Here is a 19585-nt window from a genome sequence, read left to right as displayed (position 1 = left end):
ATTAAAATCGACATGCGTTGTTTGGCGGGCTCGCCGATGATGAAGATGACCACACAGCGGAGTGTGAGCGCCATGCTGGTGCCTCGGATCAAACAGAGCAGCAGCAGCTTGTAAATTTCCTATTTATGGGAATTCTTTCAGATTTTATGACATTATTTATCTCATGCTACCAGGGTACATGTGTCCACAAGTATTTATTGTGTTTATGTAAACTTTAGTTGCCCTCGTTATAGTACTTTATGTTGATAGGGGGGGGCTGGATTGCATACAGCTGCCTCTCTGCTCTCTGATCACATGTAGAATAAGCTACTTTTAGCCACAGTCACTTGACTTTCTTGAGGCTAGATGCTGGAGCCTGCGCCGAGGCTCAATGTGACTCTCTGGTTCTGAGCATACACACAATACAAGGAGTGTGTTGTGGGTGGCTGTGTGGAAATTCCATGTAGGATTCAGTTTAGAGCCGGAGGTGTGGTTTCCTTTTCTGTGTTAAAAGCCGACCTATTACGCTTCCTTGATGAGGTTAGGATAGGTCTGTGTAAAACAAGTCCGTTAGGTCTATCTTTCTTTTTTTTCCACAAATTATAATTAGACTTCATTTTGCTCAGTTCTGCCTCTTTTAAGCTGTTTCAGGGCTTCTTGTCACTTTAAGTCCAAATAATCTGTTGCTGGCCAAACCCTCCAAAGTCAAGGTTTACACTCCCATGTGAAAATGACAGCAAACAAGATGCTCTATTAGACAACCGTACATGTTTGAAAAGCATAAGTCGAGCCTCCTGTACAACCAACAAGAAAGAATGCAGCAAGTGCTTTCTGAATGGAGGGCAAACAACAAACTTTTCCAGCAGCCATTGTAAAGTGCATACAGTGAGAAAACCATCTGACCTAACGTGCTGAAGTTAAGCCTGGTTGCTTGGTAAAATTGTGCCTAAACAATAGGATAGTATTTGAAACAAGTCATTTCCCCATTACCAAAAACCTTAACTTACTGCCTAAGAATTGCTGGGTGGTTATTCTTATGTGCTTGTGTTGTTTTTAGACCCAAATGGAAATATAAAAACTTTCAAAATGTGAATTCTGCATTAAAGTGTAAAAAATTTGAAGGCAATTTTAGGTTTGACCGATGCAGAAATTATTCTTGCGCTCAAACTTTTCGAAATTTGTGACATTTCGACCACAATCTTATGCGATAAAGCAACACAAAGCAGAGGACAGGCATAAAGTTTGCATGTCAGTCATGTCAGCTCCCTCTCCCATATATTTGGTGGGTTCTCTGTAAAACTTGTGGCAAACTGCAAAGATGACCACAACTCATAGGCGGACATTTTCTCACCTGATAGTCCAGTAGACTCTGTTTGATTGGAGATCTTACAACATCGGTTTCATTTTCAATAGGTGAAGTTTGCTTTCAAACATCCCTGCTTCAAACAAACTAAACCCTTTGAAAAACCTGTTAACAGGATAAAAAGCACAATTTCTGACATGTTAACAAGAAAACCCAATCCAATAAGTTAGTACTGGTACTTTTAGTCATTATAGAAGATCCAAAGAGCAACTTGCGTCTCCAAACCCCCAGTTTAGACAGACGCCATGTCGCGGTACGTTTGCAGATATGCCCCGTTGTATCTATGTGTGATTGAAGGATGAAACTGTGGTGTTTAAATCTTGGTTTATTATTTCCCAACATACTTCCAGCACAACTTCATCATGACAGATAAGTGCTTTTGTGAGGCACTGCAGTGGGGAACAACTGCGAGCAACTGAAGCTAAAATATGTGCAGCACCTGACAGATAATCATAGTGATTTAGCTTGTTCGTTGGTGTGCAAACAACTTTTTTTTTTCTTTTTTTAACAATCACATCAGCATTGTCATGTGAGCGCGCTGCTGCCAAATCCCAGATTAAACGATCACCTTCATTCCTCAGCATGGCCAGTGCGCATGTGGGCTGAACTATGTCTTCTCTTTTAAAGATAAGATGGAGGCCAGCGTTGCAGTTTAAGTTATAAAAATAGTTTTAAGCTCAATTGATTCTATAAATCTGCCCGCAGTCATAAAAAAAAAAAAAAAGCCCCAATATTTTGTTGTTCTTTTCAAGTCTGAACGTGATACGGGGAAAACCAGACGAGTTTCCCATTCTCTCTGGTTTCTTGGGCAAGAAGACCGGGAAACAGCAGACCACACTGCATGCACTCAGATGGATTCGCCGCCCGAAGCGAAACACCCCGCCAACCACAAATGGACTGGGCTTCCTTATAATAAATTGGCGGAATTGGGTTGGCGTGCTGACTTTAAGAGGGGATCATGATCCAAGTGGGCTTTTGTCAGGATGTGGTGGTTTACTACCATTCTCTCACTTTCTTCTCGTTCTGTATGCCCATTAGCAGCGTCAATGTTTTCCATATGTCTGTTTGTTTACAGCCTGGCTGCTTCCTTAAAGCGGTTACATCTGTGGGCGGCCTCCGAACATAGCAAGATAGGGGCGGCAAAGATAGCAAGTCCTTAATGGCAGCACTGATCCAAAGCAGGAAGATACTTTCACAATGAAAAAGGTTTTTCGTCAATCGAAAGTGGATCCATACCGCAGCTATTCCGCCTTTTAAAGTTTAACTCCCATCCAGGTGCTTCCACTTGTCTGGGACTTTTGACGGCTCCAGACAATTTCCATAATTGCATCCCCCTGGCTTTTATGTTTAAACAGGTGGAGGAGGTTTTTATCATTATTATTTATTTTTTGCTTCTTTCTCTCCAAACTCGCTCTGTGACGCCAGCCAAGGAAACAAGGGGAGATAAAAAGCGTGCCGTATTGACATCATTTTTCACGTTATTGGATAAAAAACAAACACGGACATCTCTTTGATTCGATTTCGACAAATGTCATATTTCATATGGCATTATATTCCAGCCGTAACATGGAATAATCTGATTCTCCTTCCCTGGATAATGCCATTACACTGACTGATTTTTCTCTCCTGGCCATTTCTCTTGCATTCCTCTCAGCTTGCCGTCATCCACCTCAAACCCGTCAGAATGAATCCGAGGCATCATCAAGAGCAGTGCGTGACTAATTATTTTCTCACCATTTGGCTTCAGTGAAATAATTCCTCTTGTGTTTTTGTCCCTCCCTCACGTTTCATCTGATATTTGTTTATGTGCTCTACACTCTTTTGGAACCGGAGGGATAGTGTTGCTATAAACTCAAACATGCGAGTCCAATTCCATCCACCCACGTGGAATACTATTATGTTTTTAAGGACTTGGCGAGCTTGAGAAAGGAGTTGCTATTGACGAGGAGTGAAAAGTAATTGTGGCTGTTATTGCAGCTGTCCAAGTGAAAAGGAAAGCAGCCATTTCAAGAACACAAGATGTTTCCAGGAAGACATTTATTTTATTTATTTTTTATTCAGGTTCTGCCAGTGGATTTTTATCCCATCAATCTATTCGATAATGCGCCGTCAACAGTCTACCAGCAACGGCACAGAACATATAGGGCTTAGAAAACTATGAGTACCTCCACAAGTTCACATTTCATCACTTTACAAACTTTAATGAAGGAAAAACTGGTGCAATGACAGACATTTTGAAACAGGAACAATTTCCTCCTTGTTTCTCGCATCCTCTATTTGGCAAAACCTTCGTAAAAAGTTCAAGTGGATTTCTTTGACCAATGACTTTCTTCTTCTTGTCACGTTTATATAAGGACTAGATTTGTGCTTTTCATTACAAAAGGTCCAGGCAATGTCCCATCAATGTGTTTGATTCCTTTTTATTGGTTTCCAAAAACATGAAAACTTAGTTATAAGCGAGTTCCAAGCCCTACTGACCTCGTTTGCCCTTCACCCCAACCCTCTCTGCGCACTCTGATTCCAACACTGGGGCAGCTTAGCATGTGGACCGAAGTGAAAGTTTTCAGGACAGTGCTTTAGATTCATGGGTGATAGTCACCAAGCAACTGTGTCGTACCTTATGAGATGTTGGAGCTCGTCAACATCTCATTGTTTGAGCGTACATATGCAGCGTATTGAGAAAATTGGAGTTGGCAATTTTACAGAAGAGATTCAACATGTTCAGATGAAAACTTTTTATGAACTTTGTGATGCTGGTGGAGCCAGCTGCTCATCATCTAAAAACAACAAGAACAGACCAAAATCCTCTCAGCCCCTCCTGTTGTCTTCTTCCTTTCTGCCAGAAGTAACATCCAGCTGTTTTGACAATGGCTGAAAAACCATTTCAGCCATTCACAAACAACTTTTTATTGAAATGTGTGGGTTTTTTTTTTTTTTTCCCTAAATGGCTTTGTTTTACTTCACTTGTTAATGATGACCTTATTACCTAGATTTGCCCTGAACACTTCCTGGATCTCCCTTGATTGGTTGTTGTCTGTTTTTTTTCTTTTTTATCCTTTAAAAAAAACCTGTGAGGCCTTTACGAATCATCTGGATTTATCATGAGATTACCTGAAACGTGAAACAAAAACAAAGCGAAACACTAAGTGAGCTGTGAAACACATAATCCAGTAAAAAGAGAAGAGAGCGACTGGTGTTTCCTAGCGCAGAAATGTCCGATAGAAAAGCATCTGGCATTGCCACGCTACCGTCCGAACCGCATGAAAACCGACACCCGGCAAAAGCATGTTCACAACACTTTCTCTGCTTGTTTCTCTAATTGGCTTGTCTTGTTCTTTCATCAGCCAGCTCGTTAGCGGCGCGCTGGCGGTGAGGGAGACGATATCTCCATGTCAACCCTTGAAGATAATCAGACAACAAAGACAACACTGTGGGAATATGAAGACTAAGGCCAATAGGTTTATAGGGTGGGAAGCATGAGGATGTCACCGTCAATCTTTTTCTAATTAGAGGTTTTGAGCCCAAGAAAACATGCTTCTTCTTCCATCATCTCTTTAAAAACACGCTCTCGGCCAATGGATTCTTTAAAGAAAACTTTTATTTCTCTAAAATAATATTTTTAGATTCTCTAAAAGTCCAAGGACAACATCTGCACCCCTCTGCGTTTTTTGTCCCACCAATCACATGTGAAGGAGTTTGATTCAAGCTGGACGTAAATCCCTCACTCGCCCGGATGCATGCCCAGGTACAGCTAATTCCTCATCACACGCACTCACTCGCTCTCCTGTCGGGGACTTTGAAGTGCTTTCAATGATTTTCTGCGGGGTTCATTTCTCTCTGAGCAACATTTCTCATCGTGTCCCTCCGTAACCACAGTAACTCCTGGCTATTTTTACTCTCGAAGCTGGACCACGCTTCATTTTGACGGCGTCGAGGGAGACGCTTTCAACTGGTTTTCTTGCTCCTCGGGAGTTTCTGTTCCCCGTGGCAGCCGAGTGCATTACAGAAGCACTTGAGGTTAAACTGTGCAAACTTACAACCTGTCAAGGCTGGCTAACTTTTAAACACTTACTCAACAGTTCAGGGAATCCTCTGCCAACTAATGGCCCACAATGCAACACGCTGCACATTGTAGTATTAAATCTAATATTTGAGTTTAGTCAAAAAACATCTGGTTAAAGTAACATGTCCATCTTTTTTATACTCATTTGCCATCAGTATGCAAGAAAGGGATTCTCACATATATGGTACAACTCAGCAAAAATACAAAAAATATATATTTTATTCGGACAAGAACATATGCTCTTTTTTTCCTAATAAAAAGGCTCTAATTTTACTTTTAAGTGTGAAATGACACCCTCTATGTACATTTTTTTGGGGGTTATTTTGAGATTTTTTTCTGACATATTATTGCAAGAACATAATTTCGATGACGAAATATGACAAACAAAACTTTCTCACAAGTACTTTACCAGGCAAAAATAAGAGTTGGTAAAAAAAACGTCTAATTTAATGCAAACATTGATTTCATCCCCAAACATTAACACAGTTTTTGCTAAATCAATTTTGATTGCCAATTTTTGCCATGTCATTAAATTGAAAAAGAAAAAAAAAACTAAAGTAACAACAATAATAATAACAATGCAGCCACACTGACACGAGTCTAAATAATCATAAAGTTAATATAGCAGTGAAATGCATACTGTTAATGATTAACAATAAGTCAGTAGTAAACGTGTCATAACTACACAAACATTTCACACCCCAAACAATAAAATGCCGTCTGCTTCCTTACCGGTATTATCAGCTTTGGAATATTTTCTAAATGACTTGCAGCCCTGAATGGACCCAGCACTCTGCAAGTGGGTCATTTCTGGGACGCGTGTCAAAAACATGGAGAAATCAGGGCAGGGAGTGAACCAACTTCAATGCTCATTAAACCTAAAGCCATGTTAAAACATGTGACCTGAGCTGAAGAAAGGGAAGAAGCTCTTTCTTCTCCCCACACACACACTGAATGTCTGCATTCAAAGAAAAGCTTTGAATTTCAATGTTTACAAAGGGAGGTAATGCTGCTTTAATATCATCTCAAGCAATAAATAAGGAAAGAGCTTATTTTGTTGTTTTTTAGCACCACGGCCATCATAGTACCTGTTCCCCGCTGGCAGGTGAACGCTCAGGAGGCGTCACGCTGTTGGACCACATTCTGCCCTGAGGGGAGTGTGTCCCATAGAGGAAATATGAGTGTGAAGCTTTTGTCATTATCTGTGTGAAATTGTTTATGTCTGTTTATGTGGGTTTTTTTTTTTGTTGTTGTCGGGGTTTGTTTTTGACTCGTGTCTTATAGCGCTGGGTTTCTTGTCTCCTGTTCATGGTGTGCCAGGCGAGCAACGGGACCGAGACGCAGAGCGGACGCCATTCTGCCACAGCCGAGACTCAACAGCAGCAGCAGCAGCAAGAAGACGGGGACGGTTTCCAACGGGCGCCGAGGCAGTACAACTCTCTGCCACGGTGAGACCTCAGCCTTCCTCCTCACCCCTCCTCCTCCTCCTCATCTGTCTGTCTGCGCCTCACCCTCCCTGTGACTTATCACGTCCTCCCTGCCCTTTCTCAAACCCTTCGTTTGACTTTTTCCATTTCTATCAATTCCTTTTTTTCCTCTCATGTTTTTTGCCTCTTTTCTCAGTCGTTCACTCATTGCTTTAGATGTCCTCATAGTCGCTGCCCCACAAAGCTGCTTTCAACTCGCCCCGCAGACGTTTTTAATGAATCTCACAAACGCTGTTTAGATGGTTGTTTTAATAAAAGCGATTGCTTCGAATGGCAGTCAGGACCGCTCGTCAGCCTGATTAAGTCGGTGCTGACTGAAAGGATCGGTCGCAAACATCAGCGCCGGGGAATTGCTCGTAGCGACTTTTCGGTTTCTCCTCTGGTACGGCCGGAGTTCAGAGCTTAGGGGAGGAGAAGGGGCTTCATCTCCCCAATCTTTTGGCGTTCCAACAAAAATGTACCATATCTTACATCTGGAGGCAGAACATCAAGATTTGCATTTGCATCTGTCTCTAAAGTGTCGTTTTCGTTCCTCTGGAGCTTCTTAATCTGCCCTCAGCCTCTTCTGAAAAACCTCCACATTTGAATCTTAAAGGGGAAACTTCCCCCAAAGGCGCTGATTCAATGAGCAGACTGACTTCTAAGAAAATGAAACTCAACAACAAGATGAACTGTATCAGTAAAAATGTTCATGTTAAAAACAAACTGATGGGAACTTTTTTCTCCCTTGAAATATAGTGTGTTGTATAATGTGGACTTTTTGCATTTACAGCTCAAAACGTCCACAGGTTGCTGGACTCTGTATTTCTGTTTTGGTTACCTTATTCTCTTCAGTTTCTTTCTTTTTCATGCAGACCACTTTCTCTCCACTACCGCTGACCAGTCGCTGGCCGATCGATGAAAAAGTGTTCCTGCGTCTGACTATGGATTTGCGGTCCACATGGACACATAATCAATATGATCCGTATAAACCTGACTGATCTATGCGTTCCTTCAAAGGTGTTATCTGCCGGCATCTCATGCGATGTGACAGTTGCCCGGAGGCATCCGCACAGTGAGTCGTGCTTCTCCTGGGAAAGTTCAGCCTGACCAGCCGGGGCTTCCTTTGATATGCCTTCGTCTCGTGATCTCATAGAGGAAAAAAGAAGTTGATGAGTTCGGACCTGACACTTGACCCAGATTTAGACTTTTCAGAACCTGGGGTTCATCTGTCCACGGGCCAGCTACTGGTGCCAAGGAGTAAAAGATAAGGGGTTCAGAAGTGTTATATATTCTGTCAATATCGATTCTACGGTTCAAATTGTTTTTTTTTAATGAGATGCCAGAGATTTCTTCAGCTGCATAGAGACAGAGCAACACAGTGTTGCCTTTCTCCCACAAGTTGCTGTGCATTTCTGGTCAGTTGACTGACAGAAGGCTACTATACTTTGAGTGCCATGTATCCGTCTTATTCAGAAAACGATGGTTGAAAACTACAGTTAGCGAGCTAGTCTGTTAGCAGCTGATAGAAAGCTAGCTACCTAACGAGTTAATCAGCTACATCCTGATCTCTTTGCTTCCCAGGATTATTGAACGGAGCGATCAGGTCTCTTAGCCCCTACCTGGGAACGAACATAGTGTTGTTTTTGTCAACATGGCCATGGCTTCTACTTGTACAAGCAAAGCTAACAAAAGTTGGACATAGCTAGCTTAGAAAGCAAATCTTCCCCCTTTTTTCGTTTTGTTGATTTGATGACGTTTTCAACTTAAGCCAAGGAGTCGACCCAAGTTTCTCCAGAACAGAGAATTTAAATTTAAAATGTAAAAGTCTAGATGTTAGCCAGTTTTTTTGGTGTTGAGCATGAAGGTGAGGTGTCCTGTCCATGGTTAATTGTCATTAAACGTCTACCTTCTCCGCAGTGCAATGTTCCATTGTGTTCTGCCAATCTAACCAATAAAGTAGCTGTGAGTTCATTTTCTAATCTTGCACAAAGTGTTTGCTGTTGATCCATGAATACGCCGAGGGCAGCGAGTCCTTATGAATAATGGTGGCTGTCCATCGCTGTCGTCTTTCTTTATCAAAAGAAACATTTCGCAGTTCAGTTTGCATCCATGTCAGTTTGTGCTCCCTTTAAGTATTTTACTGTAAAATCAACAAAGAACCTGTTTTGTAAAAGGTGGCGTGCAAATAGCAGATGTAGAAAAAAAACGTCTAAAATTGTCCACAGGCCGCAATTCAAAATGATTAAATATAGAAAGTGGGTTGTTGTTTTTTTTTTTTGTTTGTTTGTTTTTGTTTTTTTCTAGTAGTTTGCTTAAGTTTATTTCTCAGAATTAAATGAACCGCAATTTTTGTAAATTGCTATAATATGTTGAGTGTCCAGAGCAGCAGTAAAGATAATTGCTATCAATTAGCAATGCATTTTTCTTAGCTTTTTAGTGCAGTGAAAATCAGTTTAAGGTTGTCATATTGCGAGAATCTCAAAAAAGTCTCCATCTAGTCCCTGATTACAGAGCTACAGCTTTGCATCACATAACTCTAATAACCACAAACTTACCTACTTTACAATATTTGCCTTTTTAGGGTAAATAGTGACACCCCCCACCCCCACTGCCCTCCAGCAAGAAGAAGAAAAAGCTGAACAACTCAAAGAGCTTTGACAAGAAGCCATGGTGGCTGGTTATCAGATGACAGCCAGGCTTAACTCTCCTTGTGGGATGTGAGTATTGGAAGAGCACTAATGAAGGCTTGTTGTTGGAGCAGGATTAGTGGCGACAGGCAGCGGAGGGCGAGACGGGCCCGGAGAGGAACAAGTGTTTTAGTGGGAGCGGGGAACCACTGATTAGCCTGAACGAGAAACGCACACACACAAATGCGCGGGCAGGTTGTTGTTGTTGAGATAAGGTTCTCGACTCGGGGGGTCACTGGGTGCCGAATGCAGGCTGAGAGAGTCTGGGAAACGTTGGATTATGATTTAGAATGAGAGTCAGGAATCTATGTAGACTTTGACTTGAACGTTATATTGATTTGGGGACTTTTATCAATGATTATTAGCGGCTTATCATTACAAACTGGAATTTTTAAGCATATATTTTTAAAAACAAGGACTGATTGTATGAGTGGAGTTCATTCATTTATCATCCATCCATTCATTCATTCTGTAATTCATCCATCCATTCGTACATGCAACGTTTCATCCGTTGTTCAGTCCATCCATGCAGCGTTTGCAGATATTTATGTTCAGATCTTCTCATTTTTAGAACCGTCTCCAGTCAATCCACACAGGTCTGAACCTCCACCTGATCATCCTCCATCTCTGCTGCTTTGAGTCATGAGTCTGTAGCTGCAACATGTCCAGGATCCCTGAGCTTCAGTAGCCGGTGGTTCCTTCCTGTGGCTTCCTCCGCCTGAACAATATTATTTTTCCAATTCCAAGTTTAAAAAAAACATTTTTTTGTGTCCATTAAAGGAATCACTGCTTCATTGTGCATTTGATGCATTTGAGGGATTTTCTGTAATCAGTTTAAGTCAGAAATGTGCGCATGTGCATGTGTGTGTGTGGAGGTAATCTTTCTCCGACTTCTCATGAAGTCTGATTTTTCCCAGCTGCTTTAAAGAAACACACAGCGGCCACAATTTGTTTTGTTTTTTTTCCTCCAAGCCAACTTCCTGCCTTTGTTTGTTATTTTCCATCATTCTGAATCCATCCTACTTTTCGCTAACATGTTTTTTTTTTTCTTTCTCCTCCTGTTCTCTCCTTTTGTAAATGGAACTAATCTATTCCGTGACATATTCTGGCGTAGAGGTAGAGGTGATAAGAGCCCCAGATCTTCGGACACATCGATCGCGGCCACATTCCCGCGTGGAACCAGCAACGGCCGCTCCGCTTTTTCTCATTCTTTATTTTTTTTCCCCTTTTGCCGCGGAAACAAACCTTCTAAATCCGTTCTCTTCTGTCACAGAAAAGCCTAAAAGGTCAATCGGGAACTGCAGACCGCAGCCTGGTGCAACAGGCTTCCTGAGTTTAAAGCGAGCTAACTCCCCCCATGAGCGCCGTTGGCTGCTCCGCGAGCCAAGCCAGAGCGTGAAGGCATGGCGCCTTGCCCAGACAGCGAAACCCAGATACAGAGCATGTGGTGGGGCTCTCTCTGCAGTCTGTCCCTGCATCTGTCTTTGCATCAATTACACTCTCTCATCATCATGTATACAGTGTAACAAAAAATATATATATAAATAAAAGCCAGTGTATTTAAGTCACATTGTAGGACACATGAAAACATATGTATCTGGCCCCACATGCGTGAATTAGCTTTGAGTTGTGCTGATTTGACGCTAATTTTGCATGGACTCAGATGGTTTACAGTAGTAAATAGACTACGAGTGCTTAGATAAAGCATAAACACCGGATTAAACATCTTTAGCATCAGTCTATTGCATGTGTCAGGATGCTACCCTAAATAATTCACACTGTAGCATCGGCTTCATCTGATAGGGAGGCCAGTTCATTTCCGGCAGAGCATTTTGCTTTTATGTACGGTGGAATGAGATTTTCAACCCAGAGACTCTTACATGCTGCGTTTATACACCTTCGCTTGGTCTTTCTATGAGTACAGCCTAAATGTGTTTGAAATGATGCCATATAAAACATGCAGCACTTAGAGCAACTGTAGATAAAGACAGAGTACATTTTTTGGGAAAAGAAAAAAAAAATACCCATAGAAATTTTGAGATGAATCTTTTTTTTGTAGAGATAAAAACAAGGACATTTCTGAGCTTAATGTCAAACAAATCAGAAGTTTTGAGATTCAGAACATTTCTAGAAAGAACTTGGATGATTTTTATTAGAACATTTCTGAGATTAATTTCAAAATGTCTGAGTTTGTTTCTTGCAAATATCTGACTTTTGGAGTTCAGAAAATTTTGTTTTTTTTTTTCCAAAAAATTTCTAAAATTAATCCCAAAATGTCTGCGTTTTGGCAGAAATGTCCTCCTCCATTTTGTTTTCTACCTAAAATAGCCTTAATACAACAATGCAAACACATGACCTTTACATGCTTCGGAATGCAGATGCTTTGTCTGCGCTCATGAAGAGTTGATCGTCTTTAAATTCTGAATGGTTGGGACATCTCCTCCAAACAGCAAACCAGGATAGTTTTTAGTTATTTCAGGAAATGATTTGACCATTTGGAACTTGTTCATATCGCTATCGACTTCGGAACATTTCATTGCTAAGTCATGCTGCCTTGTATTTAATTCTAAAGTTAATGCAATTCAAGCATCCACCATTTGGCTATGTCATAGACTTTCTTGTTTATGTATTATTTTAGGGAAAAAAACAGCAGTTTTTCCAGTAGTAAGAGTGTGCATATATTACTATATAGTTATATTTTTGAATGACCACAAGCCCACTGGCTGGAGCTTATCTCTGATGCCCATGAGTTCTGCTGCTAAGAATAAAACTGAGTGCTTTTGCCCTTGATGTGCAGAATTGAAAGAAGCTTTACAGTTTTTGTTTATTTCTGCCAAACATAAAGGATATTTGATGAGTTTCTTCTTCTCTTCTTCTTCTTCTTCAGACTTCACAGTTTCAATTTGAGCAGAGGGTCCACGGTTGAGCTGAAAAGTCCCAAACTGCTTGTGTCTGGAATGCGGCCCCCGGGGGCCAATAAGACACAGTTTTGTCCTAAAAGCATCTTGAGATGCTGTTCTCTCAATTTTTTTTTTTTTTACCACACATCGGGTCACTGAGTTGTGAAGAGGGTTTTCTCATAGCACTCTCCATGTAAAAACTTGTTAGTGGTCTCCCATCACACGTTGGGCATCAGTGGAAAAAACATATATATATATATATATATATATATATATATATATATATATATATATATATATATATATATATTTTTTTTTTTTTTTTTTTTTTTTTTAATATATATTATATATATATAATAAATGATAAAAATTGACAGGAAACATCAGTAAACCGTAAAATGTTTTAAAACTGTTGATTCAATGTGAAGTTGCCACAAATGATTGGTGAAAACAGTAAATTGTACATTTTACATTTGTACATTCACTTTATAAGTTGCTTTCATGTTCATTTTAGGAATAACATTATTGTCCTTAAATTGAAACATTTTTTTCTTTTCCCAGTGAATCACTGACTCCAGCACCAGGTTTAGACATAGACAACGACAACGTCGTCCAGCCATTCATGAAAACAAATGTTTTACCCATAATTTTAGAGTGAAATTTTTGGGCAATTTCACCGAAAAATTAAAACTGTTTTAACATTTTGATTTTTTTTAATTGATCCTGATAATGGACGGACAGATTTAACCCTTTTCCAGCGAAGGCTTTCCACAGCTAATTCCTAAGAGCAGCAGATTTGTTACAGTGTTGTTCCCGTCTGATTTTTACATATTTAAAATTTTTTTATCCCCCCCCCCCCCCCCCCCCCCCCCCCCCCCCCCCCCCCCCCCCCAAAATCTGGACTTGACGTGGGTCTCGTGCCGTCCTAGAGGCCGGCCGACCGGCCGGCCGGCTGGAGAGAGATGAGTAGAAGGCAGAGAACGCTGCAAGGCGCGCTATTACTCTGTCTGTTCTGTAAGTTCACCCACCTGCGTCTTCAAAAGGAAGTTAAATGGATAAAAGCCGGCGTTTCTCCTATCTCTGTGTGGTTTTAGCTGTTGTGTTTGTTTACTACGTGGAACTAATTGTCCCGTGGGCATTTTCAGGCTTCTGCCATTTGTTTCCTCTCCGTTGCGTGTCTCACTTATTATGCCGCTGGATGCAGGGTAATCAAGCAGCAGAGCTGAAACAGATTCCTCTTTTCTTCTCTCGTGTTGTTCCTCGTATTTTAAGGGAAAGGAAGGTAATGGCACGTCCTTCTTTTGTTCTCACTAGTTGGTACAAGAAAAAAGGAAGAAAAAAAATCAGTGCCTTTAGAATTGGTTCATACCCTTTATGTCAGAGCTTCATGGTATTAGGAAAGCAATATAAGCAAACAATGTATGCATTGCACTGAACTGATCAGCTGTAATTTATTGCACTTTTTCTATAAATGTGCATTATTCTAAACTAGCAGGTTTCCACATGATGAACTGTTAAACTGTCTGGTGTTAAAAGCCTGGGATGTGTTTTCTAAGCTAACCTTCACCTGTCTGCTGTGATTCTTGGTCACCATCATACTTTTTTATTTATTTATTTATTTTTACTTAATGTTTGCTAGCAAACTTCTCAGGTCCTTAGAGAACTGCTAGATGTGTTCTGAGAATAAATGATACACATATGGACTCAGTTCACTGATTTAAAACTTCCAAAGTAGGAATGTTCGAAATATCTGCACCGCTATCGGTATGGTAAGTAATTTTTTAAACATATCGGTATCGGGATGCTCAGGAGAAATATACCCATTTGTGATGTATTTTTTTTAGGATAGCAGTCATGTAAAAAAAGAATGATTATTATTATTACAGTGCACTCAGTGACTGTATTTAATTGAAATTTTAAATGTATTTTATTGTACAGTCGTTGGAGAAAGTAGTATAACTAACAATCCCAACAATGTGGATAATTTCAAATGTCATTTATCGGAATTTATTGCAACAACGATGAATGATAAAAGATCACTTTAACCCTCCTGCTTGACTTTTTTTTTTTTTTTTCAGGCAACCTCGAAAGAACCCCAGCTTGGCGTCCCATGATTCCTGGGAGAAGTCCTACCCACCGTCCGAGGGATTCCAGACGTCCAAAGAGAATGCCCGGCTCTCCATGGGTCCAGGCCCTCGCAACGGCTTCATGGGGAAACCCAGCCTGAACGCCCGGGTCATGCTGGAGACCCAGGAGCTGCTGAGGCAGGAGCAAAGGCGAAGAGAACAGGAGGCTAGCAAAACCCAAGCAGCTCCCGCGCAGGAGGGCCCGAACAGCAGCGGCGGCTCCGCCTCCGGCGTCTGCCACCACAGCCAGGCCTCGGCCCCAGGCCATGCACCGGGCCACGCCTCAAACCACACCCACTCCTCACAGAGGTCCAAAGGCCCCTACAGGCAGGATGTTCCTCCGTCACCCACACAGCTGGCCAAACTGGGCCACCGTCAGGGCTCAGAGAAGGGACGGTTTTTATATTCCTGAGGCCAGGAGAGAGCGGGAAGAGATCTGAACAAGCATTTCTACAGCATGGACACAGAGCAGGGAATGAGTCTGGTTTTATATACTTTGGTTAAAAAAAAATGTTTTGATTGGTTATAAATTTGTAATATTTTAAAGACAGATTTTTTTATAATATAAAATTTATAGGGTGTTTTTTTTAGCTGTAATATAAGGAAATCAGAGGTTTTTAACTGTTTCATGTATTTTTATAAAGTGCCTTTCTTCTCTGTGTCACCCATCCATCCGTCACGTACAGTAAGACACGGCGGCTCCTAGAAGTTTTGTAACCTCCGCACTGCAAAAACACTAAATCTTACCAAGTATTTTATTCTTGTATAATTTCTAGATAAGACAAAACTAACTACTTATTGGAACTCGTTTAGGTCAACAATTGTAAAAATCCTTGATAGAAGTGAAATAATCTGCCTCACTGTGATAAGTTTTTTCTGGGCGATACATTGTCCCAGGAGTTATCGCGATAAACAATAATATTGCTGTTTTGAAAAGAGAAAAATCATAAGTCATGCAGATGCAAATTACAATGTGATTATAGGACTTGCTTTATTGTGGCAGGCATCTCTAGCACTCGAACTTCTGACTATAGTGTTGAAACGTTTTGCTCTGGGAGCCAAAAGTGGCAAATTTTATTAATTACTAAATATGAAAAAAAAATAATAATTTTTTTGTCGATTTTTTTTTTTATGTTGCTCGATAAACATTTTTGTGATGTTTTCAGATCAAAAACACAAAGCACAAAAATGTTGTTGCCTTTCTCAAAGCAAGACTGACAATTTCCAAACGTCGGGGATCATCAGTTTTTTTCTAATTTGTCGGCCAAAGTCTAAACGTCTTTGACTTGTCGTCAGGAGTCGAGGGCGGCCCATCAAAATCATTTCAAGGGCCACAAACGGCCCCCAGGCCACACTTTGGACACGTCCTACATCCTGATGAAAAGTTACCAGTAACCCAGATTTGTCTTCAAGTGTATTAAGATATTTGCTCGTAAACAGACCAAAAACACTTTGGATGTGATGACATCATGGATCTCTGCTGGTTTAACCAGGTTTATTGTTGCTCTTCATGCCTGCTTGTGTGATTAGTGCAGGCAGGAACTGACATGCAGACACACACACCGGACTGGAGGTTAAAGGAGCTTGGGCCAACTGTGAAGTCAAAGCTTGGATTTCGGGCACACACACACACACGCACACCCCTCCTATATTCACTATGATAATCCTGAGTTCTCTCTTCCTCTCGGCTGGCTGCTTTATCTCGGCGTTCTCTCCTCACGCTGTCGCCCTCATCCCTCCGCTCCCTCAGTCGAGGAAGAAAACAGCTTTAGATCTCCTTTTATTCTCGCTCTGCTCCACTCACCCAGGGACAACCGGCAGAACAAAACAGGGTCAGCGCCGGGTTATTAATTAATGCGTGGAGTCAAAAATGAATGCAGCCCTTTGTGTGTGTTTGCTGTTGTGCGTGGAGGCGGGCGGGGGGGGGTTGATGACGCCACTTCTGGCTTCACCTAGTAGTGACTCGGTTGTAACCAGAGCTGTTTCTCAATGAACATTTCATCGCCATGGGAGACCGGCCCGTCGGCTGTGCAGTTGGTACCTCTCTGTACAATGGAGCTGATTTTTGTTTTCCCTCTTGATTGTGGCCATTCATAAGAGCGCACTCAGGAGCCCTTTTCTTTGTTCAGTCAACAATTAGCGGCGCATTATGTTTCCGCGCGCAGTTTACCAGGAGAGGTCTGGCAGTGTGAGGCCTTTTAATGATAAGGAAATTAAAGGTGAGGATTTTTTTTTTTGGAAGGACCAGCAGAGTGACATGAGGGTTTCCCCCCAGAAGGGCCCGCTGAGCCCTGCGGTAGGGACAGCAGGGACCCCCCCTCACCCCCCACCAGCAGCCTAATGTGTTTTTGAGTTCAAAAATGTGAAAAGTTGCAGAAATTGGTCGGTGAACGAGCAGGCATCAGAACCTGGAAATAAGAACGTGTGAGGCCAACAGGAAGTTAAGATTTTTTTCTTACCGTTTGTATCATCAGATGATACAGTTTCAATAAATGATCAGTTCATCTTTGGGGTTAGCATACACTTAGCAGAGGTGCGAACAACTCGGCATGATATTCCTGGTTTATACGTCTTACACCCATAAGATTACACAAGTCCAGTCCCTAACTAAATACTGCAGTGCTCCCTTTGTAAACAATATACCACAATATGGTTCATGTAACGTTCAAACCGGGCAAAGTCCTTGAAAGAAAGCTGATTGGAACTGATCAAAATCTCAGCTGCAGACCAAGTTCAACTGAATCAGATGTTTCTAATTTTAAGTATCAGCTTCAGGAATCTGCTGCTTTTGAAAACATTCATCGTGTGACATTATGTCAAACTGGTGTCCCTACAGAAAGAACATTCAGCCCAGTTCTTTAGGTCCATGTGGAATACGTCACTAGACCTGTCTGACTGCCAGAGTTTCACTCTAATAGAATAAAATATCTCAGTCACATCCTAATGTGTGACAGTTTAGATGGTTGCTGGTCAGCAGTTTGTAGAGTAATAGCCAATCAATCCTAACCAGCATCCAAAGCCTCCATGCATCCATGTTTGACTCCTGCAGGCTAACAGCCCACCTGAGCTGTGGGTCTCTGCAGCCCCTCCAGAGTTACCACGGGTGTCTTGGCTGTTCTAGCCTGGCCTGTCATTACCTGCATTTCAGTTGACCATAAAATTATGCAAATTTTGATTAAAAACAATTTTCAACAAAAACGTTTTGAGCTACTATCCGGTGGTCTATCGGTTTTAAAATTGGTGTGTTTTGTAAAACTGTAATGGAAACACATGTTCAGCATCGATGGCATTATTTATATGCGCAGCCAGATCCACCCGAGGTCTCACAGCATCAAAAGTTGAGTGTTTTTTTTTCATATTGAATGTGTTGCTTTTCTGTAAAACCAGCGACTACAGTTTCCCCAAAACGCTGCATACTTAGGGGGTTGTCCTGTCAGAATGTCACAAAACCACACAAAGAGCTCAAGCGGGATCGGTTCGACCACGCCGGACCACGCAGAGGGTGAAAAGCTCGGGGTCCAAATGATCCAGTGGGAGCGTTAATAGAAACAGCTTTATATTGCTTGATTCAAAGAATTACAGTAGTTATGATTCTACTCTGCTTTTGACAACTCACTACACATCCTCCTGTTTGACTTCCTTAACCAGAACCCGAATAAGAAGTTTGATGTTCTTCACGGTTGAATAACAAGGCATCTTGTCAAACATGCTACCTTATATTAAAAAAAAAAACAACAACCCAGCAGTAGCTCTTGCGTAGGCGTGTTTCTGTTTCTGTAAACATCGCCAGTGACTGGACTCGTCGGCCGGCGTACGGAGGAGATGACCCCTCTGACCCCTCTGGGTGACTCAGCGGATGCAGTGATCACCAGCGCTCCTCTGAGTCTGCGGCACAAACGGGGAGGTTAAGCGGCGAGGCGCTTTTTCAGCCGCTTTTCATCTGCGCGTCTGTTCAGCGTCGTTCCAGGTTCAGATCTGCTGGGCTGAAAGTTCTGCCAGCTTTGCGAGTGTGTGTGGGTGAGTGTGTGTGTTTGTGTGTGTCGGATGGTTCTGCTCGTACTCAGCAGCTTTATTAACCAATGTTCTGTATGTTTTATCGTAAACTGGAGGGATGCCTGCAATAAAGATTTGTTTTTTCATCATATGCAAATTTGATCATGTTTTGTAGATTATTTGTGTTGTATAATTAATGTTTGAATGCCTGACTTTTTCACATAAAGCTATTGTTTCGTTTCAAGGGATCATTTTCCTTTTTTTTTTTTAAGACAAGAGAAATATATTATTGTTTCATTGTTTTTATGACCATCCTTCATTGTGTTTTATTGTCCACAGTATGGTACTATGCTGGTGAAAAATGACTAACGTAAGCACTGTGCAATTTCCCCGTTTTCTTTTTTTTTTTTTTTTTTTACAATGATGTATTAAGAAATGTCTCTGCTGTTCTCTGTACATACAGTCTACACTTGTCAGTGAATAAATTGAGGGGAGTCTCAGCCTTTGTAACAATAACTTCTCTTGATTGTGTTTCTTTAACATTCACAAATGGCTTCTCGCCCAGAGAAAGATGCATAATTAAAGGCAAACAATGAATATCTTTTTTTCTTGCTGCCGCTATGCAGCTGCTGCACTGACTCTGCTTATTTTCTCATTATAAATATAACATTAGCTTTCCATATATATATATATATGTTGGGTTTTTTTTCAGAAGTAAACATATTTAATATTGGAGACTTGTAACTTGTCCTTTCAAAGTCTACTTGGCCGACTTAATCACATTTTATCATGTTGCAACCTCAAACCTTTTTTTTTCTTTCTGAACACTTTTTCTATGTTTTTTTTTTTTTCTAAGCAACAAACATTCGATCATTTGCATTTTCTTAATTGTAGGATGTGTCAGCAAAGACGGCAAAGATTCAGGGATCGGGCAACGTTTTCTAGTTGCCGCTGCATCAGCAGCTCGAAACTCGAAGCTTCGGCTGAAAAAAGATTTTTTTTTTT

The 19585-nt window shown here is 41.2% G+C and overlaps 1 protein-coding gene across 4 annotated transcripts in view; it reads left to right on the top strand.

Annotated features, from left to right (window-relative positions):
• LOC129364582 (partitioning defective 3 homolog) overlaps nt 1-19096 on the top strand; it is a 343226-nt gene extending 324130 nt beyond the window's left edge. For 3 of the 4 annotated variants that reach the window (XM_055037305.1, XM_055037304.1, XM_055037302.1), the window contains 2 exons: nt 6726-6853; nt 14540-19096. In XM_055037305.1, the coding sequence (XP_054893280.1) occupies nt 6726-6853; nt 14540-14999 (588 nt within the window). In that variant the 3' untranslated portion in view covers nt 15000-19096. Of the gene's footprint in view, nt 1-6725; nt 6854-9455; nt 9592-10132; nt 10277-14539 lie in introns of those variants that run through there. The other variant, XR_008606460.1, reaches the window with a different exon arrangement.
• Nucleotides 19097-19585: the final 489 nt, after the last annotated feature.

Source organism: Poeciliopsis prolifica, unplaced genomic scaffold (genome assembly GCF_027474105.1).
Source record: "Poeciliopsis prolifica strain line A6 unplaced genomic scaffold, Auburn_PproV2 SCAFFOLD012, whole genome shotgun sequence".
In the NCBI taxonomy this organism is placed as follows: Eukaryota; Metazoa; Chordata; class Actinopteri; order Cyprinodontiformes; family Poeciliidae; genus Poeciliopsis; species Poeciliopsis prolifica.
This window is presented reverse-complemented; position numbering and strand designations above follow the sequence as displayed.